The following is a 21,896-nucleotide window of genomic DNA, read 5'->3' as shown; positions in this document are numbered from 1 at the left end:
TTAGACGAGAAGCTCAATACTCTTGTATCTGTACAGTAAAGCTGCTCGAATCAATATTTTTATATTAACAATGAATCAAATTACCATCAACTCATTGTTTTGGTTTTATGTCACAACTTTACAGTTTTGGTTTGCTCTCACTGTATTTCTGGGCACACATTTTGCTCAGTACTAAACAGCTGGTGAACATAGTGGAGCATTTAGCTAACTAGCTATCTAGCTAAGCCAAATAAATGTGAATCTTACTCCAATATCAACTTTATAAGGTGATAATATATAATAATATAATATCAAAGCTAGATTTACTTAGAATAACAAATGGAAGCAATTGGAAATAGCTAGCCTGGATCTATTCGAAGTTCAAAATACACTCTAAAGCTCACTACTTAAAATGTTGTATCACGTTTGTCAAATCTGTACACAACAATTTGTGGTTTTACAGGGAGATACATGCTGTAACTATTTCTTGGCAAACAACAGCCTGACAGATGGATAAACTGTTGTTTTTCCTCATTTTTACATTTCTGTTTGTGTAAGGATTAAACAAACAAGATACTAGTGAGCTTTAGAGCTGGTAGATCTATTTTTTAACTTTGGACAGAGCCAGGCCAGCTGTATTCACTGCTTCCAGTCTTTATGCTAAGCTAAGCTAACTGCCTCCTGGCTCCAGCTCCGTACTTAACGCACAGACATGAGAGTAGCATCAGTCTTCTCATCTAACAATATGCAAAAAAAGCAAATAAGTGTATTTCCCAAAATGTCGTACTCTTCCTTTAATGGTAAATGTTTTGGTGAACATTTGCTGTCCTGGTTCATTGAAAAGAAATAAATATAAAGCAGAATCACACATTTAAGTGAATTTCTTGATGTAGCGGAGTTTCAGATAGGCAATGATGAGGAAAATGAGTGTCATAACGGTCAAAGCTACATGATTCTCCCACAGTCCCCAGGTGGTGTACTCTATTCCCAGGTAGTCCAGATACTGCTCTCCTGTACATCTGAAACAACACAAAATAAATATCAATATTTAAGCTTTTTGTAGTTCATAAATGTTTGTAAAGTCAACTGGAACTATGCTTGTGATTGTAAAAACGTCAACTTCTAACATGAGGCCTGATGGACTAGCTAGGCTGGAAATGTCATAATTTGCTTTTGGGACACAGATCACAGAGGTGGTATAAACCAGTAACACACAACCAGAGCAGATTCAGTATGCGGGTCTACTCACGTCAGCCCAACTGTGCTCACACTGCAGTTGATCACTGTAGCCGACATGTTGGTGTTTCGGATCACAGCCTCCTCACAGAACTTCAAACCCACAAACTCATTGATCTTCAAGGCCTTAACACAGACAGCATAGTCAATGAATGCTGAGCAGATCAAAGTAAATATAATACATTAGACTCCAGACTAAGACTGTATTTCTTGCTCTGTGGTGATCAATGGAGGAATATGGTCGACAAATTAACTCTCTAAGGAAGGTGTTCACAGTCTTCTGAGAGCCATAATTGTCTTAGGAACATGAGATCACAACATTTTAACCTTACAACCAACAATGTAGTCGTGTGCTGCATGAGACAGTTTATGCAGTATCTAGGCTTCAGGTCGTACTTAATGGGAAGCTGCAAATGCCGCTATAAATATTACTAAGATATAGTGTAGTATATGAACATCCTGTTGGTGAGGGCTAGAATAAAGGACTGTCGACGGCCTTTTATACACATCCCAATATTTTATCAGGTGTGTTGGCTAGAAGACAAAACAATCAAGAGAAAGGTTCCCACACACTGACTTTATGCTTATATGTAGTTAGCATGTGAGCAAGAAGAAAGAAGTGAACATATTAATTAGAGCCTGATAAATCAGTTGGGCCAATCTATAGGCTGATATAAGCTTATTGCAGGTATATCAGCATCAGCATATATGTCGGCCAATAATTATCAAGACATGCAAGTGCAGAAATGACAGCGAATCTGACAGATTTATTGTAACTGTAAAATGTCTCAATTAGTCCATACAGCATCTTGGTCACAAGACATATTTTTTTTCCTGGATCTTAATCAGCAAAGAATAAAACAGTGACATGTGGTTGAAAGCTCTGGGAAAAGCTAGTAAGTGGACCTTGAGTTAACATTAGTTTGTAATTGTTTGGTAGCATCAATTCAGTGTGCAAGTACCTTTCTTTAAAACTATAAATATATAGTTCTTACTATAACTTTTACTGAAATTCTTCCTTAAATCTTGACTTACTGCGAGGCCGTAGCGAGGAATGCTGAAGTACTTCAGCCAAGCCAGCCAGTCCATGATGCTGGGTAGGTTCACCAGGAGACCTGAGAAAATCTACAAACACAACACAAACTGAAGCTATAGCCTTTTTTTCACAGCTGACCTTTTGACATCACAGCAGCAAAAGCACAGGTGTCACTAATAACGTTATCTGTGGCTGCACTGACGTCTCACTTACACATCTAAATGGAACAGAGCCTTAATTAATGTTATTAGTCTCACTTGTGATTTTACTGCTATCAGAAGCTATCTTGTAATTTGAATTTGTCATAATTAAATACTATAAATTGGTCCACTGGCCCAATCTGAAGTTTTAACCCCCTGTCCCTGATTCTTTGTGCAAAAGAGCATTTTATTTTTTTTTTATTCTTATGTCCTTAGCAGGCAAATTATTTCAGTTTGCCTTTTTTCACACGTGTCACATGTTTCTGTCTGTGTTCCTGCCTGTCTTTTCTTGTTGATGGTTTGAAGAGGTATTGTGTTTGAATGCATGTTCAGGACAGAGATAATATCTGTTTATTGAACAGCACCGGATTATATGTCCAGTTTCAGTGATTATAATAAGATTGTACGTTTTTATTTCTCATTTATATTGATTCATAGAAAAGTTTCCTTTTGTGTCTTACTGAAAAATTCAAATGTGTAAAAGAAATGTCTGCTGTCAAAAAGGCATGAAACATTTTCATATTCTTCTGCTGTGACTACTGAAAAAACACTATAAAGCACAGCATCACATGGTTTATTGCTATTAATAATTTATTAATAACTTACAATGTTCAACAAATGTTTACAAAAATAAACATAATCATAATGAAATAAGTGCTTTCTGCTAAGCAGAAGGTAATAACTGTTTTAACATAAGCTTAAAAAGATGGTTAATAAGCGACGAGTGGTAACTTTTGGTCAGTGCATTGAAGTTTGTCATGCACTGAACTATCTTCTTTCATAATTTACTATATGAGTTTACACAGCAGACAGAGTAAGCAATACAGCAATAAAGGCACTGTGTCACATTTACCAACTAACTGTACTTGAAACCCATTTATGTGCATCTCTGTGTGTTTCTGTGTTGCTGCGTCACTCACCATCATGAAGACAAAGGTGATAGTCATGAAGATGTTGGCGAGAGCCACGACGCTCTGGTCAGCTGAGATGGCCATGGTCATGGCTGTGGCTGTGTAGGCCACCAGAGTCACTGTCAGCGTGAAGATGAAAAAGGCTGCTGCTGTGGATTTGAGCCCTGAGTGGACCAGTGGTGAAAAGTACATTTACTCAAGTACTGTACTTTGACATTTTTGAGGTACTTGTACTTTACTCGAGTATTTCCATTTTCTGCAAATTATTACTTCCACTCCACTACAATTCAGAGGGAAAATATCGTGCTTTTTACTCCACCACATTTATTTGAGAAATTTAGTTACTAGTTACTTTGCAGATTTCGATTAATAATACAAAATATTATCAACAAATAGAAAATGATACATTATTCTAGATTAAGCTACACAGCAGTATATAAAGTAGTTAGAATTAGCTCCACCTTTACCAGCTGCAACATTAAAGTGATATGACGGTGTAGTCCCTCATTCGTCCAGGAGTGTTCTATCGTAGAAAAGCTTTCAGTCGTAGTCATCTGGACACTGTTTTCAGAATCAAGACGTTTCGGCTCCCATCCGGAAGTCATTCTCAATTGTGAAAAAATGGGACGGGAACTAGAAATTTAAGCTTTCAAAAGGATGTTAAATTTCTTAATTTGCCGCTCCTTGTTCTTCCTATGTTGTGCACCCTGTGCTACCTGTGTAAAATCCATCACTCTCTTGAGGATTTCTTCTGGGACAATGCTTGTTAACTTCTTCTGCAAAAATTATATTCTGTTCTTCAAATTGTCTATTCTTAAGTTGTTTTCCCTGATCCTTTCACTAAGCATCTGGGTCAGGTTTCTTCTCCAAATCTTCTCTGCTCTGTGTCCTTTTACTGGTGGTTTAATCTGTAGGCTCTTGGGATATAATCTTGCTCTGCCTGCATCTTAGATTAAAACGGAGGTCTGCTAATTTCCTGGCTGTGTTTTCGAGTTCTCGAACCAGATCCACGGTTTTCTGCCCAAAATTCTTCAAAATAAGACGGTGTAGTCCCTCATTCATCCAGGAGTGTTCTATCGTAGAAAAGGTTTCAGTCGCAGTCATCTGGATACTGTTTTCAGAATCAAGACGTTTCGGCTCCCATCCGGAAGTCATTCTCAATTGTGAAAAAATGGGACGGGTACTAGAAATTTAAGCTAAAGTGATATGTACATAAAACGATCAATGATTATAATCCAATAATATAATATATATTATTCTGAAATGGGCCATTCTGCATGATGAGTACTTTTACTTTTGGTACTTTAAGTATATTGATGCTAATACTTTTGTACTTTTACTTAAAAATTTTTTTGAATGCTTTTTACTTGTAACAGAGTATTTTTACACTGTGGTATTGCTACTTTTACATAAGTAAAGGATCTGCGTACATCTTCCACCACTGGAGTGGATTTTGGGCTGAACTGATCCTTTTAGTATTCCACAAATTAATTAGTTTATAGATCTGTTTGTCTTACCGATCATAAAGTAGACAATACAGCTGAAGATGACAGAGGTGATGGTGCGCAGACTGATGTCAGACAGGATCTTAGAGAGGAAGTAGACAGACACTCTGTAGTAGCCACTGATGTACTCATGCCTGTCACAAGAAAACCCAAGCAGAAATCAAGTTCTGGCTCTACCCACTCATTCCAAATATATGTTGAATTATCCACATGAGATGTTATAGTTATGTCAGTGTCCTCTAGCTTGCGGAGTGCTGTATGGCTTCCTGACAGATTATTACATACACAAACAGTTTCCTCTCGATGATGAAGAGCTCAGCTGCAGACACAGTACTGAAACACTGGTTGGTAGTGATGAAGAAGAGGGCACCCATCCTGTCAGAAGAACAGCAAAACAAAACCTGATCATTAAGTCTCTCTTACTGCAACATTTTATATACATATACATATACTGCAGGTACTGTACTGGCTCCAGGTGTTCATAGAGAGAGACAGATTATGGTACTAAATGTGGGGTGGTCCATATATACATACAGAGGACTTAAAAGGTGACTGACTCCACAATGGGCACGCACCCAATGAACAGGAGGGAGGGGTGAATAACTTGAGACATTTAAGCCGCATTCACTGGTGTCTGCCATACTGCCTAGGCATTAACCATGAATATAATGACATTAGGTCCTCATATTCCACCCAACCATGCACAGAAAGAAAGAGGGAGACCACAGAGATTTGTGAGTACCAGGTTGTGCCAAATAAAATATGGTAAGAGGATTATCCATGCAGGAATTTCTCTACTTTTCACACTTATTAAAAGCAGGGACTGACCTGCTGACCCTTAAAAAACCTGAACAATTATTAGGAAACATGTTGCAATAATCAATATGCCCATACAATATAGCCACATAATATTCTAGATTAACAGAAATAATGTAAATATTATATCTGTGTGCACATTATAACACATGTACAGATTCTTCAAAATAAGACGGTGTAGTCCCTCATTCATCCAGGAGTGTTCTATTGTAGAAAATGTTTCAGTCGCACTCATCTGGACACTGTTTTCAGAATCAGAGCCAAAAAACAGGACAAAAGTAGAACAGAACCAAGAAGTCTCCATTCCTTATGTATCTGGACTGTCTGAAAAAGTACAAAGGATCTTTAGACAGCACAATGTTCCTGATTTCTTTAAACCAGGCAACACTTTAAGACAGAAACTCGTTCACCCTAAGGACAAGATGCCCACACAAAAACAGAGCAATGTAGTCTACTCCATTCAATGCAGTGAGGAAAACTGCAAAGAACGGTACATAGGTGAGACCAAACAGCCTTCACAAAAGACTTTATCAGCACAGACGACCAATAACTCAGGATTACAGAGCGCCGTGCATTTGCATCTAAAAGCTACAAACCACACATTTGAAGACAGCGACAGTTGGTTTGAATGGGGTGTCAAGGAAGCCATTTTTGTGAAAAAAGAAAACCCCTCTTTGAACAGAAATGGTGGTCTGAGATTCAATCTGCCCAAAGTCTATCACAGTGTATTATCACCTTGGTCACGCCAATCACATGCTAATCAGGTACTTAACAGTGATGAGGTAGGTGCAGCCAGAAAACAATAGGCCTGATTACTGATTACTGGGCCATCATGGAAACAATTAGGTCAGTTTCAGGTGAAACTAGCTAATCAACAGATACTCAGGTATATTCCTTCCTGAGGGCAGGGCTTATGTAACACAGAGTAGCTTAAATTTCTAGTTCCCGTCCCATTTTTTCACAATTGAGAATGACTCTTGGTTGGGAGCCAAAACGTCTTGATTCTGAAAACAGTGTCCAGATGACTACGACTGAAAGCTTTTCTACGACATGTACAGATTATAATAGCAAGCAATAACTTTAGATCATAAACATGCTGTTGAAGCTACAAAAAAGTCAGCCCAGTTGCAGTGAAAACAATTTAAGAAAATACAATTTTCCAGGAATAGGAAGGTCGATACAAATTGGGAAAATTGTGAGAGTTTATATTTTCATATTGGGAAAGTTTCTCTAATGTGTCTTTCATAAACCTTCAACAGTCTGTTTTAACATTGTTTTTGATACCTGACAGTTAGAGGGACTATATGGAGATTTTATTGTTAATTATTATATAATGTATTATGTATGTATGTAAACAGGGAGGTAGCGAGGAATTTAGAATTGCTGAAGTCATGAGTCCAAGTCCCCTTCTGCAAAACTCAAAAATAATAAATAAAATAATTTAAAAAGAAAATTTATTATTTCTTCATTAGCTCAATTTTATTGTCTGAAATGTTTATTTCCCAACATGAGAGGTCTACGTGCTGTTTGAAAGCCTTTTCCACACTGCCAGCACTACATGTCTGGTGGGAAAATAATCAATCCTTTATTTATTTACCTGAAAGAAGCCAAATTTAAGTAAATGTTTTTAAGTAAAACAAATTCTGGAATCAGCCTATAAAATATCTACTAAGTGCTAGTTTTTCATTGTAGATCTAAACTCCCCCCAGGTTGAATAAAAACACAAATTCCCAGAAGAAATAGGGACATGACTGCATTGTCCTTAATGGTCGCTACAGCCCTCTGTGTACAGTAAATATTTTAGCAGCTAGCTGCTTTTAAATACAGAGGTTTTCTAAGGACATGTGCAGTGTGTATTTCAGCAGTTCTCTCACCTGTTCTGGATACCGCTCTGATCATCTTTGATCCCGAAGAAAATGGCTCCTACGATGAGGGCGAGGAAAATGTTGACTCCCAGCTGCACAGACAAAAACATTTAGAGACGTTTAGGCAACAGGAGCATTGACAACTATTTTTCTGTAGGAGTTTTTCCTCATTCGAAAACGAGGGTCATCAAGTTGCAGGATACATATGAAACAAAGGAGTTTCACACTAAAGTTGTTCCTAATACTACTTTTACGTGTTGCTGGAGTTTTGACCCTTTCTCTCCTCCATGCACCTTGTAAGTAGGTGAGAAGGTGCCAGAAACCCACACCCTTACAGAAACCTAACACTGTACTTCTTATCTTTATGGCAAAGAAAGGTTTAACTCTGAGGCTATCTGAAAGGAAAAGGCCATTTTTTTGTGAATGTGAAGGAATAAACTGAGAGATTAGTAATTCAGTACCACATTTCTTCTAATAGTGGACTGTCATGAATTATTTTTGAAGAATAGAAATGAAACTGAAGCAGTGTCCTCTTTGACAAAAAAAGCCAATGTTTCAGGGGATCAGGGGTCAAGTGGACGCCCTGCTCCTCCTCCAGACCGGCATATCCGAGAGAACAACCAGAACTTGCTGGTGGGGGAAGATGACAGAAACGAGGGAGAAAAGTGAAAGCGACACAAGTTTTAATCCTAACAATTCACAGATTATGACAGGACTAAGCGGTTCCCAGGGTGAAGGGATAAGCTAATACGGTTGAGCCTTTTTCACCTCATTCCCCACAGCCCCTCATGTGAAAGCGGGGGGAAGTGGAGTGATAAGGTCATGACGCAATCATGTGATGAGTCCCAGACCAGGGCCAAGGGGATTTGGCCAGATATGATATCAGTTCAGATCCTGGCTCAAAGAGGCAAGAGTGGGGTCACAACAGTCACCAAAGCCAATTATGGCGCCCATGCCACCTAGAGCCCCTCTTGCTGGATTATTTTGACTTATTTAGGGCCTATTAGCTGTTAATAATTCTTAAAGTAAGGAGACTTCTGATGGCATTTTGCAGCCATGGGGCGACTAATGAGAGCATTAAGTCTTGACCCCTCCAAAGTGTTGTCTATACATGCTATGCACTGACACTTATTTTTCTGCTCTTTTAACTCTTTGGAGTGTTTGAACAAAGTAAAGGTGGCGCAACATCATGTTTAAACCTCTGACCTAAAAACAGAAAACTTAAATGTTATTTAGGTATTCATCTGTCAGAACTGTAGACTTAATTTGCACTAAAGTCGCGAAAATGAGGACTTACTTGAGTCTTTGCTGTTTTGAATACTCGGCTTGACTTGCGACTCGAGGGCAAAAAGCTGAGGAGACTTGACCTCAGATCAATAAATATTAAAGAATCCTGTGCTGTGCATAGTTTTTGCTTTTTGGAGCACTGCCAAACATGCATGAATTATTAAAATTGTAACCCTTCAAATTCAGAATAGGTAAATTAGACTTTCACTTTCAAATTAATTACCCAATACATAAACGAGTAGCTTAAAGGAATAGTTTGACATTTTGGGAAAAGCACTCATTCGATTTTTGGTGAAATAGATCAATACCACTCTTACGTCTGAATGGTAAATATGAAGCTATATATGTATATATAATATATAAGATCAATACCACTCTTACGTCTGAATGGTAAATATGAAGCTATATATGTATATATAATATGAATGCAACCACAAGGGGGCACAAGCCAGTGTCTTCTTGTGCCAGTCCCAAGTCTGGATAAATGCAGAGGGTTGTGTCAGGAAGGGCATCCGACGTAAAACACATGCCAAATTAAAAATGCGAATCGTGAAAATGACTTCCACACCGGATCGGTCGGGGCCCGGGTCATCAACTCTTTAAAGTACTCCTTCCATCTTCCCATCACCCTAACCTGCTGCACATCCTTCCCTTCTCTATCTCTTTGTCTGGCCAACCTGTACAAATCCACCTCTCCCTCTTTAGTGTCCAACCTAGCATACAAGTCCTCATATGCTCTTTGTTTGGCCTTTGCCACCTCTACCTTCACCTTACGCTGCATCTCCCTGTACTCCTGTCTACTCTCTTCAGTCCTCTCAGTGTCCCACTTCTTCTTAGCTAACCTCTTTCTCTGTATACACTCCTGAACTTCCTCGTTCCACCACCAAGTCTCCTTGTCCACTTTCCTCTTTCCAGATGACACACTGAGTACCCTCCTACCTGTCTCCCTGATCACATTAGCTGTAGTGGTCCAGTCTAGAAGCTTAGGAGCAGGGTTCAAGTCGTTCTACCATGGGGCAGATAGGAAGAGAAACGGAGTAGGAGTTATCCTGAAAGAGGAGTTTGTGAGGAATGTTCTACAGGTGAAAAGAGTATCAGACAGGTTGATGAGTCTGAAGCTGTAAATTGAAGGGGTGATGTTCAGTGTTGTGAGTGGTTATGCCCCACAGGTAGGATGTGAGTTAGAAGAGAAGGAGAAATTCTGGAGTGAGTTAGATGAAGTGATGCAGAGCATCCCCAGAGGTGAGAGAGTGGTGATTGGTGCAGATTTCAATGGGCATGTAGGTGAAGGGAACAGAGGTGATGAGAATGTGATGGGCAGGTTTGGTCTTCAGGACAGGAACGCAGAAGGACAGATGGTGGTAGACTTTGCAAAGAGGATGGAAATGGCTGTGGTAAACACTTTCTTCCAGAAGAGGCAGGAACTCAGGTGGACTACATCTTGTGTAGACGTAAAGTAGTGGTGGGGGAGAGTGTAGCCAGACAACACAGGATGGTAGTGTGTAAAATGACTCTGGTGGTGAGGAAGATGAAGAGGACAAAGGCAGAGCAGAGGACGAAGTGGTGGAAGTTGAAAAAGGAAAAATGTCGTGTAGTTTTCAGGGAAGAGCTGAGACAGACTCTGGGTGGTCAGGAAGTGCTCCCAGATGACTGGACCACTACAGCTAATGTGATCAGGGAGACAGGTAGGAGAGTACTCAGTGGGTCATCTAGAAAGAGGAAAGTGGACAAGGAGACTTGGTGGTGGAACGAGGAAGTTCTGGAGTGTATACAGAGAAAGAGGTTAGCTAAGAAGAAGTGGGACACTGAGAGGACTGAAGAGAGTAGACAGGAGTACAGGGAGATGCAGCGTAAGGTGAAGGTAGAGGTGGCAAAGGCCAAACAAAGAGCATATGAGGACTTGTATGCTAGGTTGGACACTAAAGAGGGAGAGGTGGATTTGTACAGGTTGGCCAGACAAAGAGATAGAGATGGGAAGGATGTGCAGCAGGTTAGGGTGATGGGAAGATTGAAGGAGTACTTTGAAGAGTTGATGAATGAGGAAAATGAAAGGGAACAAAGAGTAGAAGAGGTGACTGGTGTGGAGCAGGAAGTAGCAAAGATTAGCAAGAGTGAAGTGAGGAGGATGTTGAAGAGGATGAAGAGTGGAAAGGCAGTTGATGACATACCTGTGGAGGTATGGAAGTGTCTAGGAGAGGTGGCGGTAGAGGTTCTGACTAGTTTGTTTAACAAGATCTTGGAGAGTGAGAGGATGCCCGAGGAATGGAGGAGAAGTGTACTGGTGCCAATTTTTAAGAACAAGGGAGATGTGCAGAGCTGTGGCAACTACAGAGGAATAAAGCTGATGAGCCATACAATGAAGTTGTGGGAAAGAGAACTGGAAGCTAGGCTAAGGACAGAGGTGAGCATTTGTGAGCAGCAATATGGTTTCATGCCTAGAAAGAATACAACAGATGCAGTATTTGTTTTGAGGATGCTGATGGAGAAGTACAGAGAAGGTCATAGGGAGTTGCATTGTGTCTTCGTAGATTTAGAGAAATCGTATGACAGGGTGCCGAGAGAGGAGCTGTGGTACTGTATGAGGAAGTCTGGAGTGGCAGAGAAGTATGTTAGAGTGGTGCAGGACATGTATGAGAGCTGTAAGACCGTGGTGAGGTGTGCTGTAGGTGTGACAGAGGAGTTCAAGGTGGAGGTGGGTCTGCATCAAGGATCGGCTCTGAGCCCCTTCTTGTTTGCTCTGGTGATGGACAGGCTGACAGATGAGGTTAGACAGGAATCTCCATGGACTATGATGTTTGCGGATGACATTGTGATTTGTAGTGAGAGCAGGGAGCAGGTAGAGGGAAATCTAGAGAGATGGAGGTCTGCTCTGGAAAACAGAGGAATGAAGCTTAGCCGCAGTAAAACAGAAAACATGTGCGTCAATGAGAGGGACCCAGGTGGAACGGTGAGGTTACAGGGAGCAGAGGTGAAGAAGGTGCAGGACTTTAAGTACTTAGGGTCAACAGTTCAGAGCAATGGAGACTGTGGAAAAGAGGTGAAGAGGCGAGTGCAAGCAGGTTGGAACGGGTGGAGAAAAGTGTCAGGTGTGTTGTGCGATAAAAGAGTATCAGCAAGAATGAAAGGAAAGGTGTTCAAGACGGTGGTGAGACCAGTGATGTTGTACAGCTTAGAGACAGCGGCACTGAAGAAAAGACAAGAGGCAGAGCTGGAGGTAGCAGAGCTTAAGATGTTGAGGTTCTCTTTGGGAGTGACGAGGATGGACAGGATCAGGAATGAGTACATCAGAGGGACAGCTCATGTTAGATGTTTCGGAGATAAAGTCAGAGAGGCCAGATTGAGGTGGTTTGGACATGTTCAGAGGAGAGACTGTGAATATATTGGTAGAAGGATGCTGCAGGAGGTCTAGAGGAAGACCAAAGAGGAGATTTATGGATGTAGTGAGAGAGGACATGAAGTTAATTGGTGTGAGTGAAGAGGATGCAGAGGACAGGGTTAGATGGAGGCACATGATTCGCTGTGGCGACCCCTGAAAGGGAACAGCGAACAGAGTGGCGGACAGAGGACAAAGGAACTAAAAAGTAGTGTCCATGGCATGTACACTACTTTCTGCTAACAATCCCACAATGCAATGCTCTACATTTTACGACGATTGTGTGACATTATACCTGTCAGTAATGGAAAATGATGATGATTACTAAGTGTTCGAAATCACAATCTACTGACTAACTATTGCGTGTCCATTATTTAGGGAGTAGTAGCTTATTTCTTGGCTGCAGACAGTAACTTCCTGGAGTCTCCAGTGGTTGCCTGCCGACAAATAGTCTGGCACATAACACTGTACATTAGCAATGTGTCGTTTTTTTAACACTTCGGTTTTAAACAAACAAGATATAAGATGTACTTATATCTTTGTGTTTTTACTTTGGCAGAGCTAGGCTAGCTGTTTCCCCCTGTTTCCAGTCTTTATGCTAGGCTAAGCTAACCAGTTGCTGGCTTCAGCTACATGTTTACTGTACAGACATGAGAGTGATATCAATCTAAACCTCAGCAAGAACGCAAGTAAATTTTCCAAAATGTCAAACTATTTCTTTAATACTTTCCTGCCTTCATATCCAGCACATGGGCTTACTTCCTCCCTGCAGCCGTGCAAATAATGAAAAATATGATGATTTGAGACTTGACTTGGACTTGATCCAAAAGAGTTAAAAACAGCTCTGTCATCTGTGGCCACAAAAGTTGGAAACTGCAAGCTGGAACAATTCCACAACAATTCAACAAGTAGGAAAAGTGAAGATTCATTGCTTAAAGAGGCACTCTGTATACTTCTTGTGTTATTTGTATGTAATATGTCCAGTCAGCCATTGTAATTAAAACGACAGATGGCTTCAAGTTCATGACGAGTTTTGTGTTTTAAGTGAGTAATGGGGATGTGTACCTGGGCAACAGATGTTTGTGGGTTCAGCATGAGGTTCTGGAAGGTTCTCTTTAGCACCCAACGTAGCTGGTGGAAGAAGGAGCTGTTGTAGGTGATGGTGCGGGATTTTGAACATGAGATACACTTCTTATCCTGGACGATGCGGTCCAGCTCAGCTCTTGTGTCGCTGGAGTAGCTGCTGTTTTTGTACTCCTCTACCAGGCGCTCCTCGATGCTCTGCCTGGAGCTGCTGAGCTCTTCAAAGTCCAAATCTGGCCATGCACGCAGGAGGAAAATGACAGACTTAGGTATTGGAAATACTCTACTACGACAGAGAAACCAAGGATCCTATAAAGCAATGGATTTAAAAAAACATGGTGTGGACTTTCAACTTGAACATTTACCATATACATTTGTCATTTTCTTGACAAGAGAGCCTGATGAAGTGTGAGCGAAACATGTTGCTCGCTCTTGCAGAAAATGTTTAAATAAATACCAAGAAGTTTTAAGTTGGTCTGAAGTTTTCTGTGGTACAGCAAGCCCTTTCTTCATGTTTAATTAGTCTGCATTGCCTGTGTTTGACCAGCACCTGAGAAAATTATACTGCTCTGGCTTTCTTGTCGTACTCCGCTTTGAACTGTAATTTTATTGTTCTATTTAATCTGTTTTATTCAATTTTAGCTTATTTTAATCTTCTATTATTTACTCTTATAAAATCTAATTTATGTATTTTTATAATGCCTTGTGTTTCTTTTAAATCTTTTGTTAATGCCTTTTATGTCTTATGTAAAGCACTTTAAATTACCTTGTTGAAAGATGCTATACAAACAAACTTGCCTTGATATTAAAAACACTGATCAAATATTATTCTTAATTAGTAAATAAAGGCTGGCCTAAGTCTATGAACACAAAAGTAAAAGTTGAGTAGGTTTCAACTGCATTCCACAGTCCAGCACCATGAGCACAGCATACTTTTGCTGATGACGCTGATTATCTTAGCAAAAAGTAAAATGATTCTTTAATTACATACAATAATATCCTTGAAAACCTCTTGACAATGACAAAATTACCTGTGTACGCTTCAGGATGTAGAGGAAAATCATGCACACAGATAAGTCCAGGGACATTAGTGAAGCTTCAACTAGGGATGGTGGGTTAAAAGCACTATGTTTGAACTATTATTTGTACAAAAAATATGTTTTTATGTCTTTACAAATCCATCCTATTATGAAGGCAGAAATGTAAAGACATCATTTTGACAGTAGTATTCATGGAATGATTTAAAAATGCCATTACCTTCAGACCCGTGCACTTTGGTCATGGTTGTAGCGGTGGAGTCTCCATTAATAACATCAAGAAAGAAGTCAGCTGGGTTGTTGTGGGGCTCACAGGGATAACCTTGAACACAGATCACAATGATCCATGTTTAATGTCAACACATGTCCAGTGTTATATCGAGAAGTAGCTTTCTATATTATCTGATTTTTTTAAGCCTTAAGTTTCCACATAGTCACCAATGTTGGCGAAGTAGTCCAAAGCGTTTGCCGCTGGTCCATGGTACACCATTTTACCACTAACCAGCAGAGTCAGAGTGTCAAACAGCCTGTAGATGGAGTATCGCGGTTGGTGGATGGACATAATTATGGTTCTTCCATGACTGGCCATTCTGAAAAGACACATAGTAAAAATATACATTAATAGTAAATACAATAAAGCTGCCTTCTAATTGCAAAAACAAATGTGGTAAAGTTTTCAATCAAATTCAAGTTTTAAAGAGATTCATTTTCTTTTACAGTCAAGACTATTACAGTATTTCATTATAATCAATTAATACTTAAAGAAATGTATTTTCTATGTTTCCATATGTGGTGTTAAATCTTTAAACATTTTTTAATTGAATCAATTTATTAATTCATTATAATTAAACACTGTAAAAGTCTAGGCAAACAGTGAATAGTGTGGCATTCTTTGATTATACAGCTTTTATTATTAAACAGTTGCATGGTCATTCATTCATTTAATTTAATGTACACATACATTGTTTGATCAATACACCAATAATGGGCTACTGTGTAATTACATTTAATATCAAGTGCTGCAATCTGGAACTGGTTTAAGTCCAAAGAAGCAGCTCTTTATTTAATAAAATATAAATTATGCTAAATTAAATAAAGCAATTTTCATTACTGTAGGTGCTAAATGCAAGCTAAATCAAAATGGTCAAAGTTGTTGCATCATGTTTTCTTTTTAAAAGCAACTTTTTGCTCTAAAATAAGCCTAAAATTAGCTCTAAATATTACTCTAATTTTTTGCTTAAAACGTATATTCAAAACGCATTGAAACCCAGAATCCTTTTCTCTGTAAAAACTGTTTTTGCAATGAACACTGTAATCTGGGACCAAATTCAGTTGACACTGTAAAAAAGTGACAATATAATTTACTAATTTATTGATCGTGTTACATTACTTTTTAGGGAAAGCTGAGTATTGGATACAGGTGTAGCTTTGGGGTACAGACAAAGCTGAAGACTCAACACTCAACTCTGAATATAATCCATGATAAAATCAGAGAAATGGCAGAGAAGCTTCTTTATTACCTTTTCAGTAACAGCAGGACAGAGTTAGCAGTGCTAGCGTCCAGTCCTGTGGTCGGTTCATCCAGAAAGAGAACTGAGGGATCAATAATCAGCTCCATACCGATGTTTGTCCTCTTCCTCTCTCCTCCAGAGATTCCTCGGGTTATCTGCGTGCCCACCTGAGGAAAACACCCACATAAGATCAATCAATAAGATCAACAGGGATCCAATAATCTGTCCTGAATCTCACCTGATGTCTTGAAGCTTGTGGCCGACCACTAGGTTAGAGAAGTGACTGGGACACGTGTGCATATTTTACCTTGCAGTCAGCCACCTTGGTGAGACCCAGTTCTTTAATGAGGTGATTGACTCGAGCCTCCTTCTCATGCTGAGGCACAGAGCTGGGCAGCCGCAGTGCTGCAGAAAAACGCAGATTCTCCCTCACAGTCAGGGTGCCCATGACCACGTCTTCCTAGGAAGGGAGACAAGAGCCTGAGGTCAAAGGTCAGAGACAGGGAAGATCATTTGTTTTGTAGTTTTCTCTTGTTCTGCTCTGCTGTGTTTTTTGAAAATCTACATTTCCACAGATGGAAATGCAGAGAATTGTTGCCCTAATAGTGTTTAGCAACTAGCAAACTCTGTATTTAAAGCTGCTATAATCATTATCAATCACCCAACTCTGCAGTTCTCCTCAGCTTTATGGCGCTTTGTAGCTTTTTAGTTTTAAGTTCCTCAACTTTACTGTTTTGATTTACTCTCACTGCTCTCATCAGTGTTGTTTCCAGACGCAGCAGGCAGCTGTTTTCAGTGAAAAAGCAGTCCACTACCTGCCCAGCACCAAACAGCAGACCGACACAGTTAGCAACTAGCTGGTGAATATTGTGGAGCATTTAGCAGCTAAATGGCACATAACCTATTTGTCTCAGGAGTTGGCAGAAACCAAACCAGAGAGTGAATATCAGACTTACATTTATCAGGTGGACACAAACACGAAATGAAAGCTAATGTTACTCCGCGTCTGCTGGATGTGAAAATAAGCAACTGTTTGCTAACAAGTGTGCCATATCAACTTAAAAGTGATGATGAGTCAATGTCGTGTCCACTGCCCTCCAAGTGGTCAAAAAATCAGTTCATACATGTTTAGGTAATTAAAATAATTCAAAATCACCTGAACCACATAGCCAGAGAGGCACTTGAAGTTTGGAGGCTGTGGTGCTCTGTCAATGAGGACTTCTCCTGAGAGACCTGAAGGATCCTTCCTTGCAGCCAGAATATCCAAGAATCTTTAAACAAAAAACAAAAAACTTATAAATATGCAGGTGACTATTTTGAATACATTTTTTCTTAGAGATCAGTGGGATACTCACGAAGATTTTCCACTTCCAGTAGGTCCGAGAATAGCGTTGAGGCCAGGTCTCATGATCCCACTGCAAGACAATTACACACAACTCTCTGTAACCAATTTAACATGGATAAATTAATTTAAAGGCAAATATTGGGACACATTTAAATGGTTTGCATTCATTTCTAAGGTGAATAATAAAGATTTTTTACTTCACTATTTAAGTTTTACGATACAAATGTGAGGATTGTGAATCAATCAACAGATCAATGTGATTTTTGGACATGTGATGAAACTTTTCCAAATTAATTTTCCTCCCTCATTCCAAATGAAATAATGTTTATGAAAGGAGGTTGTTACAGATATCATAAACATTTCTTTAAAGCTGCACACACGCACACAAAAATTCTATACTGTGGTGTAAAAAATTCAAACGCAAATCCTTTGACTTCAGACAGAACAGTTACACAAAAGCACCGGAAAGAGTCAGTTATATAAAATGGAATTAAAAGACTGAATAAAAGCCTGGCGGTGGATCACGTGACGGTGTTTAATTCGTTTCCCTGGCAGACTGCTCTTTAGTGCATCAGAGAGATTATATGCAAGAAACCATGCTTAATATCATATAATTAACACTGAGGCGGCAAAAGGCCCAAAAACTTGTGTGAAATTATTCATTCTTCCATGGGAAATGTCAGCTGTATTTAATACCATCAGAAAGAAACCAGTGTAAGAGTCTATTCACTATTGTCCTGCTTTGAATCAGGATACATGAGCCATATTGAATTTATATAAAGAACCACTTCACTTTTACTGTAACGCGGTCTCCCAAATTAAGGGATTAAAAAGAATTATTGCAATACATTTTTATATTGAGCCAAAAATGATATATTTTGCTACGTGTTTCTGAATGTTGACAAACCAAAAATCACCAGATTCATAGTATTTTTTGTCTTGTTCTCTAAGAAAAAGCTTGTAATTAATCTGAAGCAGTGTTGAGTGTGTGTGTGTTCGGTTAAGTTAGAATAAATAAGCAACAGTCTGAAAAAAACATATAATTAACAGCTTAATAGATTTTCTACTGAACTCTGAGTAGAGAAAACAGCAACTGACCAAAAACCTATGGATCTCTGTGTAGACACAAAAGAAAGACAGACAAACAGATACAGAGGGTGCACAGTTTTTACAACTGACTTGAGGTCGACCAGTATTTCCTTGGGACTGGTTTTCCTTTTGCAGAAGAAGCTGCTCTTCAGCTGCACTTTGTACTGGATGTTGTGGAAGCTCACAGTGGAGCCACACGGCTGCTTGTTCTGGTCCATGGCCATGATGACCTTTGACCTGGCCATCCCGTTGGTGCCGATATCTTCAATCATTGCAATGTTGATGTGATTGGCTGTCTCCATCTTTCTCTGCAGCGAACGCCCTGTCAAATGACAGTGATCTGATAGAAATCAATCTTTTACTCATTTGTTCCATACTGATGTGAATGTATGTCAGGGTTTCCCACACTGAAACAAAGACCACATCTGCTAAAATCATTATATATTAATATACTTTAGTACCCATGTGGCTACTGTTTAGGACATTATGTACTAATTGGTAATTAAATTGGGCTAATTTGGTAATTAAATTTATTTGGTAATTAGATTTACCAAAATATGTGATGCTTTAGGATATTAATTATTAATCATGCAAGTGTTTGCTGGGCAAGTAAGAAGGACAAATGTCCATACGCGTCTCCTTAAGAGGAGCAAGGTTAAAAATATGTTTATGTACCTTTGGTAACACTTTAAAGGGAAATATACTTAGACACAGACCAATCAGTGTTCATTATGGAAATATTAATCATTTCAAACAAATGTATCTCAAAATTAATAACACAGATCGAAGCAGTGGTGTTTGAGTCTCTTAAATGTATGCCTGTACAATATTACTGAAACCCGCTCAGATAAATATGAATTGTTTTAAAGATGCTGTGAAATGAAATCCAGATGGAATAGCCTGCGATTTATCTTATATTAAACAATATTTATCAACCATATCCAAATGTTGTCATTAACATCAGAAAAAGACCGTCTAGCAGCTTTAAATGTCAATTTCTTAAGGACAGACCAGTAAAGAAAAAGCTGCCCGCCATCACAAAACAAACATATACTGATGTTTAACACAAACAGTGCGTTTAGAAAAAAGTGGGCAAATTGAGCTATTTTACCCAGAAATAAAATACAGTACGTCTAAGTCCATGGTATAGTTTAAAAAATAGGAACTCTATGGTTTGAGGTTGTAGGTTTAAACAGACTTCCAAACAGACTTCCCAGATTTAATCTAGCTTCATAAATAAAAACATACATAAATAAATAACTACAATAAATAAACACTGTCTCTTCCTCCTTTTCTTCTTACTATTATTATTTTGATAAGTTTTAACTATTTTATTATTCAGAATATGAAATACTCAGACGACATGGCTCCAATTCTTTAGGACAATGCTGTGGTCTTGAATTTTTATTCTGCTTATTAAGTATAAAAGTATTAATTTTCATGCAACCTACATCATTGTCACCAGGACCTATGCTACATCTGAGGACAGTGATATTGGGTGTTGGATATTTAGGCACGTGTTTCAACTTTGATGGACATAGTGGTAAATTTTAAAATGTAGAGCCTCAGTGTCAGTATGTTAGATTTTTAGTTTATTTATTTAGTTTTTTGATGTGTTGTTGAAAAAAAAACGACCGCTGATGTCATATAAACAAAATTGAGAATGTATAATATACAGTAAGTACCTCACCATCAGCTTGGTTTTAAGGTGGCTGTGCTTGAAACATAAAAAGCAGTCTTTCTTTAGAAGTTCCTAAAGCTCCTTTTCAGTGTAAAAGTTACTGCTTGAAGCAAAGAATGCAGGTTAACGTAACTTTTACAGTGAAAAGAAGCTTTAAGAACTTTTAAAGAAATGTGTCTAGAAATGATCAAATAGTATAGGCTTCTGTAACTGTAAGAGTAGTTAGTCATTTTTCTAACCAAACCAGACAAAAACTTATCTATAAAAACCACACACAGGACACATGAATTCAGTATTTTAAAATCCTGGCTACAGCACTGATTCTCACACTGCTTCATTTTAATATACGTCTATAAAAGGGCTTAAAACATTTCAGTAAAGCATGTGGGAAGGCTAACTTTAAGTAGCTTAATTCATTTTAAGCAACTATTTATTCTTGCTCCATCCTCAATTAGACAAAGCAAGTAAAAAAAAAAAAAACAACTCACGTGTTGCCAAAATCCTCTGAAACTGTCACCACCACCATGATGTTGTTGCAAAGTCATGAAAAGTGTTGCTGCAGTGACTTACCGGGCTGTGGGACTGTGAGAGGGCTGCTGGTATGGAGTCCTGCTGCAGCAGACTGACAGAGCAGAGAGACTGTGCAGGCTGAGTAACATCATGACACCAGGGACAGGTGCCTCACCAGTCACCATCCAGCCACACACACTCAACTGGGATCCCACCAAGCTGCACAGTGGTTTAACCCTTTATTTACCACTCACAAAGACATGGATGACTGTTCAGTATAAAAATCTATTAGCAGACTTGTGAAACTTGCTACAGTAGTGCCATTTATCACAGTGAACATCAAGTTTGCATTATTTTTTTTGTCCGAGTTAGCTACACTATTATGTTATGGTAGAGCAGATCAGACCTTTAAAATCAATTTGAACATAAACCTCAACATGCAACAAAAATGTAATTAAGCGAGACAAAAGATTAATGCAGACTGTGATGGAGTACACAAGTTAACAAAGTTTCAGAAATTGGCTAATTTATTTTCGAACTGTACACAAATGTATGGAAATCAATGGCTGCCTGGTTAGAAAAACAGCACTATGGTTTGCAAAAAGGTTAGCTGTAATTTTAATTTGTAGTTAAAGGGTTAAAACACGAAAAACATTACTTCGTATTGAAATGGTTGCTATATAAAATATGGTTTGTATCCCTCAGGTTAAAAGCTAAGTGGACAGTTTAAAACTAGCCTTTAACAGCTACCATTTCCTTAGCTAGATGTTGCCTAGCAACGCAAGCAGCTAGGTACAGGTACTAACTTTGTTAGAAATATTGTCAACTAGCTAACTTGTTCATTATATTTAAAACAGAAAAGTGAGACAAAAATGTTAGCTAGCTTATATAAAGTAAATAAGTGATTGATATTTTTAATTTAATACAAGTGGCCATGGTGTAAGCCTTTTTTCCCTCTTAGCATCTGTCTCAATCATAGGACCCTAACCATAACGTTAGTTAACATTGCCTCGTCAAGCTAGCAGGCTAATTTGCTGGAGGCAACTTTTGTATTGAAGCTACTGATAAATCTGTTTATCATGGATTCATTGCTGTGTATTGTAAAAACACTTAAATATTAAGTTGTCAAATAATTGATGACTTTCACTGGACACATTTGTTTTTCAAACAGAAAACAAAGCTTACCTCTTAAAACTCTTCTGTTAGCTAGCTTAATTTAATTTGGAGAAGTCCATATTTGGTCACGCCAGTATTGATTTATACTATATGGCAGCCAATAAGTAACAATTAATTAAAGTACAGAGATATGTTTGCAAAACTTCCCCATTACAAAATTCCAGTAAATACATATACTTAAGGCAATACAAGTGACAGCCATCAAACATTTCTTGTATATTCTCAGATGAAATGTACAAGGGGTAAATGTGTTGCC

The 21,896-nt window shown here is 38.7% G+C and overlaps 1 protein-coding gene across 2 annotated transcripts; it reads right to left on the bottom strand.

Moving 5' to 3' along the window:
* Positions 1-646: 646 nt before the first annotated feature.
* abcg2d (ATP-binding cassette, sub-family G (WHITE), member 2d) lies at positions 647-21,868 on the bottom strand. Of its 2 annotated transcripts, XM_044190842.1 has the most exons (17): positions 21,650-21,868; positions 20,525-20,576; positions 18,364-18,595; positions 17,195-17,254; positions 16,996-17,110; positions 16,147-16,299; positions 15,849-16,006; positions 14,767-14,918; positions 14,549-14,650; positions 13,274-13,524; positions 7,558-7,640; positions 5,153-5,242; positions 4,880-5,001; positions 3,372-3,526; positions 2,251-2,340; positions 1,229-1,341; positions 647-998 (listed from the first exon to the last, which is right to left on the bottom strand). In XM_044190842.1, exons 3-17 carry the CDS (start codon positions 18,573-18,575, stop codon positions 851-853), a joined length of 2,004 nt encoding a protein of 667 aa, XP_044046777.1. In that variant the 5' UTR covers positions 18,576-18,595; positions 20,525-20,576; positions 21,650-21,868; the 3' UTR covers positions 647-850. The 2 variants fall into 2 exon arrangements, with proteins under 2 accessions (XP_044046777.1, XP_044046778.1); XM_044190843.1 differs by having other exon boundaries at positions 18,364-18,581; positions 20,525-21,868.
* Between the last annotated feature and the right edge of the window lie 28 nt (positions 21,869-21,896).

Source organism: Siniperca chuatsi, linkage group LG3 (genome assembly GCF_020085105.1).
Source record: "Siniperca chuatsi isolate FFG_IHB_CAS linkage group LG3, ASM2008510v1, whole genome shotgun sequence".
NCBI lineage: Eukaryota > Metazoa > Chordata > Actinopteri > Centrarchiformes > Sinipercidae > Siniperca > Siniperca chuatsi.
This window is presented reverse-complemented; position numbering and strand designations above follow the sequence as displayed.

What these genes read in the sequence shown, in the direction of transcription:
- abcg2d (XM_044190843.1), bottom strand. Translation starts at nt 18,575, where the DNA reads ATGGAGACAGCCAATCACATCAACATTGCAATGATTGAAGATATCGGC. An exon ending in ATCGAGAGGAAACTGTTTGT is followed by an intron (nt 5,002 to 5,152) that starts GTATGTAATAAT and finishes TTCTTGTGACAG; the next exon opens with GCATGAGTACATCAGTGGCT. An exon ending in TTCCTCGCTACGGCCTCGCA is followed by an intron (nt 1,342 to 2,250) that starts GTAAGTCAAGAT and finishes GTCTGTGTTAAG; the next exon opens with GCCTTGAAGATCAATGAGTT.